Genomic DNA, 18,329 nt, shown 5'->3' on the forward strand with positions numbered 1-18,329 from the left:
AGTACGAAAGTATCAAAATAGTCAAATGACATGGATATGTCAAAGGAACAGGAACCAAAGAAATAGTTTCCACTGATCAAAACTGAAACAGTTTGAACAACAAATTAAATAAAGTAGTATTAGATTATAACCCACAGTATAAAATAAATTTCCATGAGTTCATATGATATAAATAAAGTGAATAAATTGGGGAGGAGAAACAAAATTATAGAGAATAATTCCAAATAAATTATGTACGTAGAACATAACTCCCCACCCCATATGTATGGGCTGGAAAGAGTGATTCCTTCCCCCAAAAAAGGGGAAAAGGAGAGCACTTTACAGTGAAGAAACCTAGCAAAAGCTACTGCAACCAGATTACCAGTCGAGGTTAACATCATCATGAGAAGTCATGCTGATAATGTGTGCCTTTGATCTGATCGGATGAGAAAGTTATTTTACCTCTGTGATTGTCCTCCTAAAACAAATAACCCTAGCCCAGCCATAAGGAACACATTCTATAACATATCTTATTCTAAAATCAGGGTTTAATAAGATAATATTAAGGCGCTCCCAATTCGGGCACATGCCACTGAATTTCTTTTAACCTTTCGCAATTATAGCACAATCCTGGAATGACCACAGTCAGAAGTTGTAGCAGGGACTGAGCCGCTTGAGTTGTTTTTCCAAGAGCAGAGTTCTCATATGGTGTGAGTGGCCAGGAAAGTGGTTGCTGAATTATGGAAGATACACATGTAGCCAATTAGATGAATAAAGTTAAGTGAATGAACTCTTGGAAGCTAAAACAAACAAACAAAACCCTAAGAAAACCCAACAACAACAAAACAAAACCCAGTAAAAAGCAAAAGTTAAAGCTTCCACAGCTATTTCCAGTAGCTGGTTCTGAAGAACCTTTTTGTACTTAGACCTTTGGGTACTTTGTGGGAAGACGGCATGCAGTGGTCCCACATCTGACATTTTTGTTCCCTTGGGCTGATGTCAAACGTATCCTATCGGCTTTAAGTGGGGTTATGTTTGGTTATGTTTTGTTTTGCTTTGTTTGTTAAACATAACTTTCTTAGTTACTGTCTTATGGTCTATTGGACTTAAATGAACCCCTGAAACTGAAACTCTGACTTTTTGCTTTAACTGAAACCTGAAACCCAAGAGGAAGGTGATAAAGATTGAAAAGACAGGCAATTTATTATCCGTAGATTCATTGACCTCCTAATTATCTTTAATTCCTAAATATTTTAAATGCATTGTTTAAACATCCGCAGCATACAAGAATTTAATGCGATGCTAAGGCTTAGAAAACTTGTTTCTGTTCTGAAATCCTTTACAGTTCCACCTAGTATTAAAGGAGGGAATGTCACCACAGAAATTTCAGCATTGATCAACAGCATAATTAAACTGGAATGTGAAACGCGGGGACTGCCGATGCCTGCCATTGCTTGGCATAGGGATGGCCAGCCAGTCATTCCCAGCTCCCAAGCACTTTATATTGATAAAGGACAATTTCTTCATATCCCTCGAGCACAGGTCTCTGATTCAGCAACATATACATGTCATGCCACCAATGTTGCTGGAACTGCTGAAAAATCATTCCATGTGGATGTCTATGGTAAGGAGAAAATATATGGTTTCACCATATGCCTTTCTGTCTATGCTTTTTAATACGCCAACGTCTAATTCACTCACTAATAATATCCTAGAAGGCTTCATTATTTTCAAAATGCATGGATAGGAATTGACAGAATTGTCCCATGATTTAGAAAAATAGTTTAAAAAGCTACAGTTAACAAGAAGTGGCCCATTCATTTGCCAACCCTTTGCCCATGGCACAGGGGGCATCTAGACCATTTGGTTTTTATGAAGAAGGCAAAGTAGTTGTTAGGACTAAGATCCTTCTCTACTATTTCCCCTTTGTAAGCCAGACATGGTACAAAGTATCCCACAATATTTAGGATAGCTGCCCATCAACTAACCCAAGAAATTCGTTCCTTAATAGCCTTGAAGGAGACAGACATGTAGCTAGTTTCTATGGTCAAATTACATGAAGACAAAATCCCCTTTATTTCATTAGGATTTCAAAGATGCCTGAAATATTACTTTTTTCTACCTAGTTCCTCCAATGATTGAAGGTGACTTGGCTGTGCCTCTGAATAAGCAAGTGGTAATTGCTCATTCGCTGACCCTAGAGTGTAAAGCTACGGGGAACCCTCCTCCAGTCCTCACCTGGTTAAAAGATGGTGTACCTGTGAAACCCAGTGACAACATCCGTATAGAAGCTGGTGGGAAGAAACTAGAAATCAGGAGTGCCCTAGAAGCTGATCGGGGACAGTATGTATGTGTGGCTACCAGTGTGGCAGGAGAAAAGGAAATCAAATACGAAGTTGATGTCTTAGGTAAATAAGGATGCCACCTTCTGGATTCCAGGTTCACAGCAAGACCTGACCATTTTATTAAATGCTTTTTTGGTTGTAGAACAATAAAAACAGTCTTAGAGAAGGTTCAGTTATCTGTTCAACTCTGGACTGCACATTACTAAGTGGTGGATTTATTATCAGAATCCCAAGATCTAAGTACCCACATAAATATTCCACTGATTTTGATAGGTACACTTTGTATTTTTCAGTGCACCAATATGTTTTACATCTATGACAATATCTGATTGCAGTGAGTGAAAACATGGTCTTCTGTCTTGAGTACTATGCTAAATCTAGTGCAGGAAATAGTCTCTGGGCCTTGGGAAGTCGTCTTGCAGTGTTTTTAGTCTCCGTTTCTCTGTAAATTGAAAGCTTTTTGAGCAGAGGTCCAATTTTTGAGGTTCTCTTCTTATTATGAAAATAAGCAACACAAAATATGAACCAACTTTATATTGAGACGGTAGCAGCAGTACCAATGTGCTAGATTAATTGAGAAAATTCCACAGCATGTCAAAGATACATTCATTGATCTTAGCAAGTGTGTATGATAAAATATATTTTCCATTTCAAATCCCCTTCGTGTATCAGATTCCTAGGATACTTGTCAGCCTTCTGAACTGCAACTTAGTATTGCTTAAACCAGTGGTGTATTTTTTCTGGTGTACATACATTTATTTCTATGTTACATCTCTGTTGTTTTCTAGTGCCACCAGCTATAGAAGGAGGAGACGAAACATCTTACTTCATTGTGATGATTAATAACTTATTGGAGCTAGATTGTCAAGTGACAGGCTCTCCCACACCAACTATCATGTAAGGGTTTTGGTATGTCTTCTAAATACCTCCCACTTCTTTATTTGAGCGTTTTAGGTCTATCTTGAAAAAATTTCTGTGTCATTAAAAGGTGGCCATATAAAGTTACATTTTTCATGTTCCTCTTTTAAAAAGACATACTCTATATACAAGGCAAATTTTGCTTAATAATCACATCGTCTTTCAATCTGTTCAACTAGAGGAATTCCATTTATCCTCCTAGAAGTGACATTTTCAGTTCATAGAGACAGACTAATAAGCAGTATCTGTCAGATCTTCTTGAGGCACACAATAAAAAGAAATGTACTGGACATTATTAGGAAAATAGAGGAAGCCACCATGCATACGTGTTTACCAGTTCTTTTTTCTCATTCTGTCGTTCACAAAGCATTTCGTGAATACTTACCTTCATTTCTAAGGTGCAAGACATGCAAAGGAACAGTTAGTCAACTAAAAGAATAAAATATGCTACTAAACAATTACAAAGTAAAATGGAAAATGATAACTCCTATGAAATGTGAAAATATGCTCTATGATTTCAGGGTTTTATTTTGCAGCTATTTTAGGAATGTATTCTCTTTGCTGGTTAATGTTATTTAAACATTTGAAGTGAATACACTTTAGGGACACTTCAACATAAATAGAAGAATGAAGGAAACGCAGAGCTACTGGGGTTCCAACACCATACTAACTTCTGTGTTGGACCAGGTTGACTTTTTTCTTTCCCACATTATAGTTCATTTTACAGAGTGAGCAAACAGGGAATTAGGCAACTATGCAGTTGAGAATTTACATATCTAGGTATGTGTAGAAACATTTAATATATCGATAAATCTAGTTCCTCTAAGATATGCACACACACACACACACACACACACACACACACATACACACACGCACATATCTTTTAGGAACTAAGTTATTTAAAATACATCTCCAGACTTCTTTTTGCCTTGTTTCTATAGGTGGCTAAAGGATGGCCAGATAATTGATGAAAGGGATGGATTCAAGATTCTACTAAATGGACGCAAATTGGTTATTACCCAGGCTCAAGTATCAGATACAGGCCTTTATCGCTGTGTGGCGACAAACATCGCTGGTGACCACAGGAAGGAATTTGAAGTTACTATTCATGGTATGCTGAAGAAGGGACATGAGCATTATATTTAAAATTAATTTATGCATTGTGTCATTATTTAACTCAGATGTTAGCTCAGGAATCTAGGTAATTCTTGAGTTGTGGAAAGCAATATAAAGGATGTTAAAAAATAACAGATTAATCTTAAGGCGCTTTACTGACAGAGACTTAACCAAGAGATCTATGTAAATTAATATAAACACTTCAAATGTTAGGAAGTGTATTCCACAGAGAATTCTACTTAGGTTTGAGGAATGAAACCTAATTAGATAGAATAGGCAGGCAGCGAATTCCAAGTAAAGGGCTTGTGTCAGCTCTCCAGGGTTAGCCAGAACAGGAGGGAGTGTGAATAAAGTCATTTCCAGAAATGGGGGCTAAGATGTTATGCAGGATCCAGGGTAGATAGGGGTATTCACAGAACTGGCACAGAAGACTCAGAACCATTAGTACGATGACAGAGACAACCCTTGGCCGGGGCATTATGTGTCTCGCTTGCCTGCCAATTGGGAAGGGAGGGGCAGCAATGAGAAACTGGGGAGCCCTTTAGAAGCTCTAGCAGAGGTTTCTATGAACATCAACATTTTCCCCCTCTGTCCATGCAGACTTTTTTTTTTTCTGCTTTTTCAATCCTGGGATGAAATATAGCTAACCCTGTTTCTCAGTCTCAATTCCAATTGCTGAGGGAGGGAATCTGGCAGGTCCAGCTTAAATCATGTTCCCATTCTGTATTCAGTCAGCCTTGCTGGGGTCAAAGAGTCATGCAGTGTACATACAGGTAGAGGAAACCTACCCTGATTGAACGAGGTAGTTCTAGAGAAAGGGAGGATCAGAACAGATTGGGGAAACACACCAAAAGTTTTAAGCGAAACATGTGGATTGTAGTTGCCATAAACACATCTTCTTTGGAGAACTAGAGATCCATACTTAAGAAAGGAAACTGTAAATTAAATGCATGGGATAAAATTATTTCATTGTTTCTTAAAATAAGAATTTTCCCTTTTCTAAATTTTAAAGTTTTGGGTTCTTGTATCCAGATTTTTAAGTACTTGATCCCACTGATTATGGTTTGTGTTCTCTGCCTCCCTCACTCTGTCCTTCCATTCCTTCCCACTCTCCTTCCTTCCTTCCTTTCTTAAATTTAGTTCCTCCAACAATCAAATCCTCAGGCCTTTCTGAGAGAGCCATAGTGAAATACAAGCCTATCACCTTGCAGTGCATCGCCAATGGCATTCCAAATCCATCCATCACATGGTTAAAAGATGGCCAACCTATTAACACTGCCCAAGGAAACCTTAAGGTAAGTATAAATATTGTTGAGCCCCAAATGTGAAATCTACACGGATCTTCCCAGAACTAACACATTCTTCTTTCTGAATTGTAGATATTCCTGTTGGACAGGTGTTAGAGAAAATTTATCAAAATAATACATTTTCCTTAGAGTTTTTTAGAGTTTATCTTAATATTTTGATTTGAAGAATGGAATTCATTAAAGACTAATAACATTAACAATGATAATTTTAATGTATTTGTTGATATTTTTATTATTTCAATTTATGCCTGTTTTAAATACTGAAAAACTGGTGTCTTGTGGGTGAATGAATGGTGTTCATCATTACTGACTTGGAGTATCTCCAATATACCATAGGATAAGATTAAGATAAAATAGTATCTACATAAACCTAAGTGCAATAAGTCTTTAAAAAATCTTTAAAAGCTTTAAGATGGCAGAGATTCAGTCCGAATAAATTCACTTCTATACCCTTCAATCTGAGTATAATTCCTGGCATATAAATGTACCTCATTACATATTTCTGGATAGATAGATAGAGTGATTGATTTATTTCATACTTAGATAATCTAAATTATCCATTTAAAATCCTGAATCAATAGATTTTGCTACTAGGATCAAGATACTTGATTAATGCGGACTTGAATTTTGCTTGTAGTAAGTTTTCAGTAATGAAGAATGTGTTGAGTTCTTTCCCCAGTACAAATGATGGGTATCTGCTCATTTATTATTCCTATTCCAAATCCAATGGAACTAATCTTATACATTCATGTTAGTGAGAGATTCATTATGAAGCCTTAAAACATACAGCAGGGAGATAGTCATTTATTGCACCATCAGATAGAAGTTTAATTGTAAGCTGTAATGAGTAACTTTAAGAGAAAATATGAAGTATAAGAACAGATAATGTGGAAAGACTTTAGGTATTAGGTAATTCATAGAGAAAGCCTTTGAGCAGATCTCTGAAGAATACATAGGAGGAGTTCAACAAGCGAATTAATGGAAGAAAACAGAGTAGGGTATTCCAGAGATCTGTGTGAGCAAACAGCTTAAAGTAAAGGAGCATGATACTTCCGGAGGACCTGACAGGAAGCCACTGGACTGAAGAACAGAGCAGGATGAGGTGGGATTAGAGGAGACAAGGGAGTAGAAGACAGTTAAGTAATAATAATGGTTTTATTTTTACTTTAAACCAATGGGAGAGCTTTGAAGAGCTTTAAGAGAGTAGGGACATAATCAGATTTTCATTTTAGATAGTTACTGGCCCCAATAAAGTAATGAAGACATTTAAAGTAGATATATGGGCGGGGATGGTCCAAAACAATACTGTAAGGAGATCCTGTACTCACCTCCTCCCACAGACACACCAAATCTACTGCCATGTACAGAACAGTTCCCTCTGAAAAAGATTTGAAAACTAGCCGAACTGTTCCTCCACAACAAAGGATAAAAGGGCAACATCAAGATGGAGAGAAGAGGCAGAGAAACAATCTTGCTAAACACCATACCATACCAACTCGCTATAGGGAGGGATCTCACAAGTCTGCAGCTTCTCCCTGAGGAGCATGGGGTTCACTCCCTCTGTCAGGCATTACAACCCTTGGGACCTGTACTGGAGAGACAAGCCATAAAATGCCTGGCTTTGGAAACCAATGGAGCTTACATCCAAGAGACCCAAAGGACTGCCATGATCTGAGATACTACTTTTAAATGACTCACATGCAGACTTACTTACTCTGCAGCCTAGTCCAAAAATTTGAAAAGTGCCTAGACTAGACTATATGTGAAGGAGATTCATTTGTTAATTTTAAAGCATCTGCCAGAAGGACAGGGACCAATAGGGACTTTCTCCAGAACAGAGGTGCTGTCTGTCACCAGTTTTGCACTCTCCCTTCATCTTGCTAGTAAAAGCAGATGTGTGCAGACACAGCAAATTCCCACTGCCTTGCTAAAGTGGAGATGGGGAGGGTGGTGCTCTGTCTCCCAGCATTCTTCACCTGCCTTGCTAAAACTGCAGGCATGTCTCACCCCAGGTACTTTCCCACTGCCTCATTAAAGCTGACAGGCAAGCATGGCCCACACAAGGGACACCCCTTGAATGCCTGGACCCAGTAGTCCGAGGGGCTTATGTTGCAGGGCCCTATGGGACAATAACAATAATCAGAAAAGCCATTCTTGGGAAGCTACCATACCCAATGCATTGCACACAATAAACTGGAACACACCTGGTGGTGAAAAAGGCCCATCCGCTTGTCCTGGAACTTCAACATGAGAGACAGACTTCAGGTTTGCCACATATGTAAAGGCTATGAAGGCACTCTCAGGGAGCAAATGCAGGGAAACACCACCTTTGTGTCCCCCTTGGCCTTGCTAGCTCACTGGTACTTCCCAGCAAGGGGCATACACATTTTTGTATACTGTCACCAAGGGGTGACAGTATACCTCATTTTTGTATACCTCATTTTTGCAACTGTCACCAAGGGGACACCTCCAGATCCCCTGGTCTGAAGGGCAGCAGGGTTTACATCTACAGTCCTATGGGACTGTGTATACTTGTGTACTTTTAAAGTGCTGCCTAGGGATCTGGCTTCTAGGCAGCATGAAACCAGGAGCTGACCGAGATCCCTTTCCTTGGAACACTGATAGGTCTTGGAATACCCTGAGTAACTGGAACCTGTCAAGAATAAATCAGGCTACTTAGGCAGTCACAAAGTCTAAAAGACAACCAAGAGCTAGGGCAGGGTTGAGCAATGAGGTTAATCTACACAAGGCCACTCCTTTAAGACTGGGAATAGCTATTTTGCCCAATACTTAGAGACTCAAGCAAAATGAGGAAACAGGAGTATGTTTCAAATGGAAAAACAGAACAAAACCTCAGAAAATGACCTTCACGAAATGGAAATAAGTAATCTACCTGATAAAGAGTTCAAAGTAATGATCATAAAGATGCTCACTAAACTCAGGAAAAGAACGTGTGAACATAATGAGAACTGCAACAAAAGATAGAAAATATAAGAAAGTACCAAGCAGAAGTCACAGAGCTGAAGATACAATAATTAAACTGAAAAATATACTAGGCAGTTCAACAGCTGGTGAGATGAAGCAGAAGGACACATTGGTGACCTGGAAAACAGCAGTGGAACTCACTCAAACACAGCAGCAAAAAGAAAAGAATATATATATATATTTTTAATGAAGATAGCTTAAGGGACCTGTGGGGCAACGTGAACTGGAATTACATTCACATTATATGGATTCCAGAAGTGGAAGAGAGAGAAAAAGGGGCAGAAAACACATTTCAAGAAATAATGGCTGAAAACCTCCCTAAACTGGGGAAGGAAACAGATATCCAGGTCTAGGAATCACAGAAAATTCTAAATAAGACAAATCCAAAGAGATCCACAGGAAGTGACATTATAATTAAAATGTAAAAAGTTAAAGATAAGAAAATTGTAAAAGCAGAAGAGAAAAGCCATCTGTTAAGTGCAAAGGAACCCTGCCCCCATAAGACTGTCAGCTGATTTTTCAGTAGAAATCTTGAAAGCCAGAAAGGAATAGCATGATATATTTGAAGTGCTGAAAGGGAAAAAAACTTCCAACCAAGAATATACTACCTGGCAAGGTTATTATTCAACTGAAGGAGACTAAAGAGATTTTTAGAGAAGTGAAAGGTAAAAGAATTCATCATCACTAAACTGCCCCTACGAGAAATGTTAAAGGGACTTCTTAAGCTGAAAAAACCAAAACAAACAAACACAAAAAAAACAAAACAAAAAACATATTAACTTGTAACAAGAAAACATATGAAAGTAAAAATGTTATCAGTAAAGGTAAATATATAGTAAAGGTAGTGGGTTAATTACTTATAAAGCCAGTATGAAGATAAAAATCAAAAACAGTAAAATAAACTATAACTACAATAAATAGTTTTGGGAGATGTAAAATATGACATCAAAAATAAAATATTGTGGGGGTCCAAAAATATGGAGTTTTAGAATGTATCCAAACTGAAGTTGCTATCAACATTAAAATGATCATACTCTATGATTAAATGGAATTTACTCCAGGGATTTAAGTATGTTTCAACATTCACAAATTAACCAACGTAATACACCACATTAATGAAATGAAGGATAAAAATTACATGATCATCTCAATAGAAAAAGCATTTGACAAAAGTCAACATCCATTTATGGTAAAAACCCTCAACAAAGTGGGTATAGAGGAAACATAGCTCACCATAAGTAAGGCCATATATAACAGGCCCTCAGCTAATATCATATTCAGTGGTGAAAAACTGAAAGTTTTTACTCTAAGATCAAGTTCAAGACAAGTATTCCCACTCTCACCACTTTTATTGAACATAGTATTAGAAGTCTTATCAAGAGCAATTAGGCAAGAAAAAGAAATAAAAGTCATCCAAATTGAAAAGTATGTATTAAAAAAATCTTGCAGACTTCACCAAAAGAGTGTTAGAACTAATAAATGAAGTCAGCAAAGTTGTGAGGTACAAAATCAATATATAAAAAGTGATTTCATTTCTTTATATTAATAAGCTATCAGAAAGAGAAATTAAGAAAGTAGTCCATTTAAAATTGCATGAAAAAGAATAAAAAGAAATTTAACCAAGGAGGTGAAAGTGAAAGTCCTGTGCACTAGAAAATATAAGACTGTGATGAAAGAAATTGAAGAAGACACAAATAAATGGAACGTTATCCCATGACAATGGATTGGAAGAATTAATCTTGTTCTAATGTTCCTATCACCCAAAGAAATCTACAGATTTGGTGCAATTCCTATCAAAATTCTAGTGGCATTTTCCACAGAAGTAGAATGAACAATCCTAAAATTTGTATGGAACCACAAAAGTTCTCAAGTAGCCAAAGTGATCTTGAGAAAGAAAAACAAATCTGGAGGCATCATGCTGTTTTCAGACTGTATGACAAAACTGTAGTAATCAAAAACAGTTTGGTATTTGCATAAAAACAGATACATAGATCTATGGAACAGAATAGAGAGCCCAGAAATAATTCTAGACATATATTGGTTGGTTAATTTATGACAAAGAAGTCAAGAATACACAATGGGAAAATGATACTCTCTTCAATAAATGATGTTGCAAATATTGGACAGTCACAGGCAAAAAAATGAAATCAGAATGCTATCTTAAATGCTATGTAAAAATCAGCTCAAAATGGATTAGAGAGTTGAATGTAGAACCTGAAACTACAAAACTCCTCTAAGAAAATAAAGGTAATAAGCTTCCTGAAAACAGTCTTGGCATTGAATTTTTAGATCTGACTCCCAAATCAAAGACAACAAAGGCAAAAATAAACAAGTGGGACTACATCAGTCCAAAAAGCTTCTGCACAAGAAAGGAAACCACCAACAAAATAAAGAGGCAACCTATAAAATGAAGGAAAAATTATAAATCATATATCTGATAAAAGATTAATATTGAAAGTATGAAAAGAGCTCAACTTAATAGTAAAAACATGAGCAATCTGATTAAAAAATGGGCACAAGATATAACTAGACATTTTCCAAAGTCATATAATGTACAACAGGCACATGGACAAGTGTTTTATATCAGTAATTATCAGGGAAATGCATATTAAAGCCACGAGGCACCACATCCACCTGTTTGAAGACTGTTATCAAAGAGACAAGAAATAAGTGTTGGTAAGGATGTGGGGAAAAGGGAACCTTGGTGTGCTGTTGGTGGGAATTTACATAGTGCAGCCACTATGGAAAACAGTATGGAGAGTCCTCAAAAAATAAAAATCAGAGTCACCATTTGATTCAGCAATTCCATTTCTGGGTATTTATCCAAAGAATATGAAAACCCTAACTCAAAAAGACATACGCATCCAAATGCTCATTGCAGCATTATTTATAATAGGACTTGCAAACAACCAAAGTGTTCATCAGTAGATGAATGGATAAAGATATCACATACACACACACACACGAGAATACTATTCAGTCATTACAGTAAAAGAATGAAGTCTCACCACTTGTGACAACAAGGATAGACCTTAAGGGATTATGCTAATTGATATGTCAGACAGAGAAAGATAAATACCATGTGATTTCAATTATATATGGAATCTAAAAAACAAAAGAAACAAAACTCATGGATACACATAGAACAGATTGGTGGTTGCCAGAGGAGAAGGGAGTTGAGAGGTGGGCAAAATAGGTGAAGATGGTCAAAAGGTACAAACTCCCAGATATTAAGTAAATAAGTCATGGGGATATAATTACAGCATAGGGACTATACTCAATAATACTATACTGCATACTTGAAAGTTAACAGGTGAGCAAGTCTTCTAAGTTCTCATCACAAGAAAAAAATGTGTTAACTTTGAAGACTAGACTTGTGGTGATCACTTTGCAGTGTGTACGAATATCAAATTAAGTTGTACACTTGAAACTAATACAATATATGCCAATTTTACCTCCAAAAATAAATTTAAAAATATAAAGAGTAGATATGTGGGAATCTGTTAGGACTTACTCATCTAGAAGAGAGAGGATATTGAAATTTGAACTCACATTCCAGCCATGAAGATGAGGATATATGGATATATTTGAGAATTATTGTTTCAATCATTAGAACTCAATGATAAGTTGCATACGAAAGTTGAGGGAGCAGGAAATATCAAGGAAAACTTGGGGAAACTAACCTATACAGATGTGTATCTTATGATGTCATTCAGTGAGACAGGAGACTTTGGAGGACAACTCATTTAGAGGCAAAAAAAACTAGATTTAAGTTTTAGAGTTTGAGAGGTTAAGTTGACTTTGAAATAAAGTGGAGGTCAGGTAGACCATGGATTATATGCTCCTGGTGCTCAAAGGAGAGTTCTGGCTGGAGATATTGACACATAGTGATATTTGAAAGCATAGACATGAACGAGTTAATCTAAGGGAAGAGTAAAGAGTGAGAAAAAATAGAAGAGAAAACCGACTTCATCCAGAGTCTTAAAAAATTATGGCATTTAAAGGCCATGTGCAGAAGTCTATGAATGTGCTGCTTAATGAGTTTAGTACACTGTGGCTGGAGAATAGGTCAAGTGGGAGTTTAGTATGGAGAGCAGATCATTTGGGGTCAGAATGTGGCAAGCCTGGAGAACTATGCTGAGTTCAGATTTCATTCTGGGTAAAGTGGGGAGCTATGAGTGAGCTTTGAAGGGGAACTGGTAAAAGGATCAAATTCGCATTTTAGACAAATTATTCTGGCAATGGTATATAAGATAGATTAACATTTGGGGGAGGTTGGAGACACTGGAATATAAATTAAGAAACTATTATAATCCCACAGTGGTTGTGAGAATGGAAAGTAGAGGGTCTGAAAAACTTAGAGTAGTATAACTAATAGGAGAGTCAGAGTGAGCTCTGAAATCAAGATGACTTGGAGAATAGTTGTGCTCTTAAACAATGTTGGAAACATGCAATGAAAGTAGGTCTGGAGATAGAAGGCAACAGTTAAAAGCCTTGTTTTGGATGTGTTAAATTTCATGTGCTAACGCATCCAGCAGATTAGCTGGAACAGCAAGTGTGGCAGTTAGGAGAGGAATTGAGGCCAGTACTATAAATTTCAGAGTCTGCACAAGATTCTTCACTGAAGCCATGAATTTGGATGAAAACTACCAGAAAGCTGAGCTTTATGCTTAAGGGACGGGAAGAGGAAGCAGATTCTGTGGTCTCCTAAGAAAGAGATTGTGGGGCACCTGGGTGGCTCAGTGGGTTGAGCCTCTGCCTTCAGCTCGGGTCGTGATCCCAGGGTCCTGGGATCGAGCCCCACATTGGGCTCTCTGCTCAGCAGGGAGCCTGCTTCCCTTCCTCTCTCTCTCTGCCTGCCTCTCTGCCTACTTGTGATCTCTGTCTGTCAAATAGATAGGTGAAATCTTTAAAATTTTAAATAAAACAAAATAAAGGTTGAATCATGGCAGTTTAATATGATTTGACCTTATTAAAAAAAGAAAGAAAGAAAGTCAGAGATTGAGAATGGAGGACATTTTTGTTATCTTCAACACAGATACAGAGAATAGAGTGGTTCAGGAGTCGGAGGTCAGTAATGCCAAATGCTGTAGATGGTGAAAGAGAAGATGAGCTTACTACATAAGGTGCTGGATATTGTGATTAGAAGCTATTGAAAACCTCTGAATAATCAGTTTCAAAGAATAACCACTGAATCACTAGTTCCAAAATGGTGAAGGCTAGTTGCAATAGGTTTAAGAGAGAAATGAGGAAAAACAATCAGGAAGAAATTTATCTGCACTACCATTACTTGTATTTTATAATTTCTATTGTTTTTCTGGCCCCCATGACCATTTAATCAAAAAAGATTGTTGTCTTAAAAGTATTTATGAAGTGTTACATAAATGTAACCGTATTTTTTTTTTAAGTAGCTTAAATTTTCATCACATACCTCATGGTTCAGTGCTAAAGTCTTTTGTTCAGTGAAGTTTTACGACTGTACCAGCAGTTTGGCCTTCGGTTACTTTATTTTGTGTTCCAATGAATAAGAAAAATTTTTCAATCAAATCAGTCTTTTTTTTTTTTTTTGGTACAGTGAAGTGATCTGGTTCTAATCTATCAAGAGATACTTAAGATCAGCTAATTAAATAGAATAAATTTAAATGAATTTGTCTATCTCAGCAAATGCTTTCAAGTTCAGTGTAAAGTACAAAGTGCTGCCATGCTTTCTGCTTCCTGTTAGATCCAGTCTTCTGGTCGAGTTTTACAAATTGCCAAAGCCCTGATGGAAGATGCTGGCAGATACACATGTGTGGCAACCAACGCAGCTGGGGAAACACAGCAGCACCTCCAGCTACATGTCCATGGTAATGTCATTCCCATCTTAACAAAAGAACATTTCTATTTTTTTTTTTTTAACATGATGGGTCGTTTTTATTGAATTACACTGTGAAAGAAACAAGTGTTTATTTTCATCTGTGTGAAAAAAATAGTTTTTTTTAAATCATTGTTGTAATTATAATTGCTCATATTAAGATAGCTGTTCGTCAAGATATCTGTCAAGGGGCGCCTGGGTGGCTCAGTGGGTTAAGCCGCTGCCTTCGGCTCAGGTCATGATCCCAGGGTCCTGGGATCGAGTCCCGCATGGGGCTCTTTGCTGAGCAGAGAGCCCACTTTCCTTTCTCTCTCTCTCTCTCTCTGCCTGCCTCTCTGCCTACTTGTGATCTCTCTCTGTCAAATAAATAAATTAAATATTTTTAAAAAAAAAGATATCTGTCAAGATCACCAGGTTGCCAAATAGGATTCGCTAGAGCTCATAAATAAATAAACATACTACCCTATGTTTTTAATTATTTTAATTCTGTTGACTAATAACTTTGTACAGGAAATTTTTGTTGTGAAGAGAGAGTTGCAGGATTGTTCCTTAGCATTTTCTGTGATTTTCTTTGCTGGCTGTATGAGGGATTTTGATAAGTAGATGCTATCCTTAACTCAAGATCTTCTCTCATGTACTTTAAAGGGGGATTTTGTAAGTAGAAGCTATTCTTGACTCAAGATCTTCTCTCATGTACTTTAACAAAAAGTCTGGGTGGCCATGGACTATCTCATGAATATTACAGCTTCATAAGAAACTTAAAAGATGATTTGACCTTGAATGTGAGACTTCAGATCTCTGGAGTCTCATTAGAAAAGGGTCATGAATTGTAGGCTTGGACTGATTAAAGAAGGCTATCCAAGATTTCCATGTATACCTTTTCATTTTCTCTAATCCTTGTGATTGCTTGTTAAATCCTTTATTCATTCACTTCATTTATTCTTCATTCATTTATTCATATATTCACTTTACATTTACTGAATTATTTAACCTAAAAAGATGCTCTAGGATCTAGCTTGATTCCAGTTATATTATCAGTAGGCAATCAAATCTTTAAAAATCTTAAAAAATGAAAAATCTTTAAAAATATTAATCTTAAATCTTAAAAATCTTCAAAAAATGAAAAAGTAAACTGTAAGTGAATGAAAAAATTTTAATTGGACATTACATTCTTCTCATTTACTTCTTTATGCAGTTTATTTTATTTAAATCAATGAGTTTAAAGATTCAGATCATCAGTTCCCTAAATGTTTTTAATAAAACAATGTGTTTTCCCCCTTTCCCCAAATATGAACACCTAGTTTATGGATGTCATACACACAAAGCATGTTCCTTAAGAGGACTTTAATTTTTCATTTACTAATTGACTTAAAGGCCAATATCTGATTATAACTATCTTGAAATCAGCTTAATTGAAATTGACCCTGCTTTCCCTTAAGTTACTTTGAATTTACCTTGTTCCTCATAAGGCCTTCTGTCTCTAGTGTTTTCTGGCAGCTGTCTCCAGCACATACTGAGATTTCCACTTCCATCTAAGAGTGTTCTGTGGGGGGGCTTACTTTCCTTTCCCCATTTTCCTACCCAAAGGCTCCTTTTCTCATCATTGTACAGGCTATTTATCTTTTCCCTTAAAATATTTTCAGTCCTTATCTAGTCTCCGTTGTTGGTTAAAAGGAAACAGTCACGTGGGATAACGTGATGTGCTGCCATCATCTCAGGCCCCAGAGTCAGACCAATTGTGGTTTAAATTCTATGCTAACCATGATCTATGTAATCTTAGTCAACCATTTAATTTCTCTGGGTATCTGACTTACAGAGTGCTTTGGGGGTTTTGAGGTGTTAGATGTAAAATATTTCCCACTTTTACTGTCTCCAGTAGTATCAAAAAGAAGGGTGTTTTTGTTCTCTAGACTGGATTAAAATATTAAATGAAGACTGTATATTGAAGGACAGAGTATGTTTCTCTAGAGCTGGAACAAACCAAACTTCAGTGTTCATAAAAATCATATGTATTACATGTTAAAAATACAGCTTCCTGGGCCCAGTTCCAGATCTCCTGAAACAGCTTTCTGATGCAAGTGGTCTGTATGTCATTACTCAGAGAAACATTGGCCCAGACTTTAAGAACTGGCTTAGAGACTTATTAATGTAGTCAAAAATTATTGAAAACCAGAGTTCATGAAAGAAATTAAGGATTCCATCAAAAACAAAGCAATAACAGAAATAAACAAACAAAAAAAAACTCCCAGAGTCAATACCTAAGAAAACACAAGTCAATTAACCTACAATCTGAATATGGTAACAAAATATATGTTAGCAAGGATTGTGATTAGGGTACACACCTATACAGAAAATCATCAGAGAGAGGGGCAACAAGCCAGAAGACATCTGAGGTAATGTGAAAAGAAACAGAAGGTTAGTCACTGTAAGGATTTATTAAGTGCTACCATATTGGATGGAGAATATAGAACAATCTTCTTGATACAAATCACAAATGAAATAGAGGTAAGATACGTTATAGTACCTGAAAATGTTTTACTAATATGACCTTGACTTGTTCAGATAACAGGTCACCAATCTGAAAGGAGACTAAATGATGAAGTAAACTTCTAATATAATACTAATTATGATCAACCTGAAGGGAAGTAATTGGCCACTGTACAGGAATCTGGACAGAAAGCTGACATATCACCTTGGCACTCCTGATACCTGATGTCACATTGGATGTAAATGGCTCCCAACTTGATTCTGTCCCCTTCAATACTTATATTAATAACTTCAGAGTGAATTGGAGAAGTTAATAAAAAGTGTAGAAATTTCTAAAGGATTAGTTGATCATAGATTTCAAAAAGATTTCAGAAGTTAAAATGACAAGTTAATCATGTAAAACACTACGTAAGAACAGGTTTGGAGCAGAGTGGCTTAAAGACACCACACATTGAAATACTAGAGATATCAATGGCGTTCTGCAATTACTATAGATACAATCATTCAATTTCATAAGAAAGCTAAGTAACCTTAAAAGTCAGTCATATTACAATATAAACAATAAGAAAGGAGTTAGCCCTGTTATACTTTCGCTCTCTGAATTCTTCTGAAGTGTTATATCCATTCCTGGTGCTGTATATTAAGAGGGACATTGAAATATCTATAGAGAAGCAACTATCGTTTAATTTATTTTTTAAAAAATAATTTATTTAACCAATCTTTAGTTGCTTTCTGAGGAAAAGAAACTCAGTTTTACTGATGGGTTAACACATTTAGCAAATGAGCATTTACTATAATTGGCATCCAACTGTATTCAATCCTAAGAAATTCAACTTTACAATTGTTTAGTATTTTCCTTTTTTATAAAAAAAAGATTGTAGATGCTTCCATTCTTTGCAAGCACTTAAAAAGTGTTTTCAAAAGGCTAAGTAAGGGTGGATTTTCTCCTGGAAAACATAGAAGACTAAGTCATAATCATGAGGAGAAGAACATTCTTATGATCCCCTAGGTTTCTTAGGGGAAGTTCAGTCCATTATAGAAGGCAGAGACTCTCAGTAGGTGGTCCTTTTTAATCATCAAAGTTTCATAATTCTGAAAGTTCTAATTCTCTAGACCAAACTATGAAATTTTATCTAAACCTCGGATATTTGCCAAGTGAGACAGATGTTTCCACAAACAGATGATTACTTGGAGTTGAATGTCTCAAGCATTTATTACATCTGCACTTAATTATATCCTAGGAAAGAGTAACCAAGGTGAAAAGCATGGGCTTTGAATTTGTGTCCCTGTACTGCCAAGTAAAACATGAGGACAATAGGCTTAGATACTAACTTT

At 36.5% G+C, this 18,329-nt stretch overlaps 1 protein-coding gene across 1 annotated transcript in view; it reads left to right on the forward strand.

Moving 5' to 3' along the window:
• Nucleotides 1-18,329, forward strand: part of HMCN1 (hemicentin 1) — a 458,039-nt gene that overhangs the window by 275,709 nt on the left and 164,001 nt on the right. Inside the window, 6 exon segments of the mRNA XM_059412784.1 lie at nucleotides 1,325-1,603; nucleotides 2,106-2,387; nucleotides 3,113-3,221; nucleotides 4,187-4,356; nucleotides 5,502-5,656; nucleotides 14,376-14,499. Of these exon segments, the coding sequence (XP_059268767.1) occupies nucleotides 1,325-1,603; nucleotides 2,106-2,387; nucleotides 3,113-3,221; nucleotides 4,187-4,356; nucleotides 5,502-5,656; nucleotides 14,376-14,499 (1,119 nt within the window).

This window comes from Mustela nigripes, chromosome 10 (assembly GCF_022355385.1).
Source record: "Mustela nigripes isolate SB6536 chromosome 10, MUSNIG.SB6536, whole genome shotgun sequence".
Lineage (NCBI taxonomy): Eukaryota > Metazoa > Chordata > Mammalia > Carnivora > Mustelidae > Mustela > Mustela nigripes.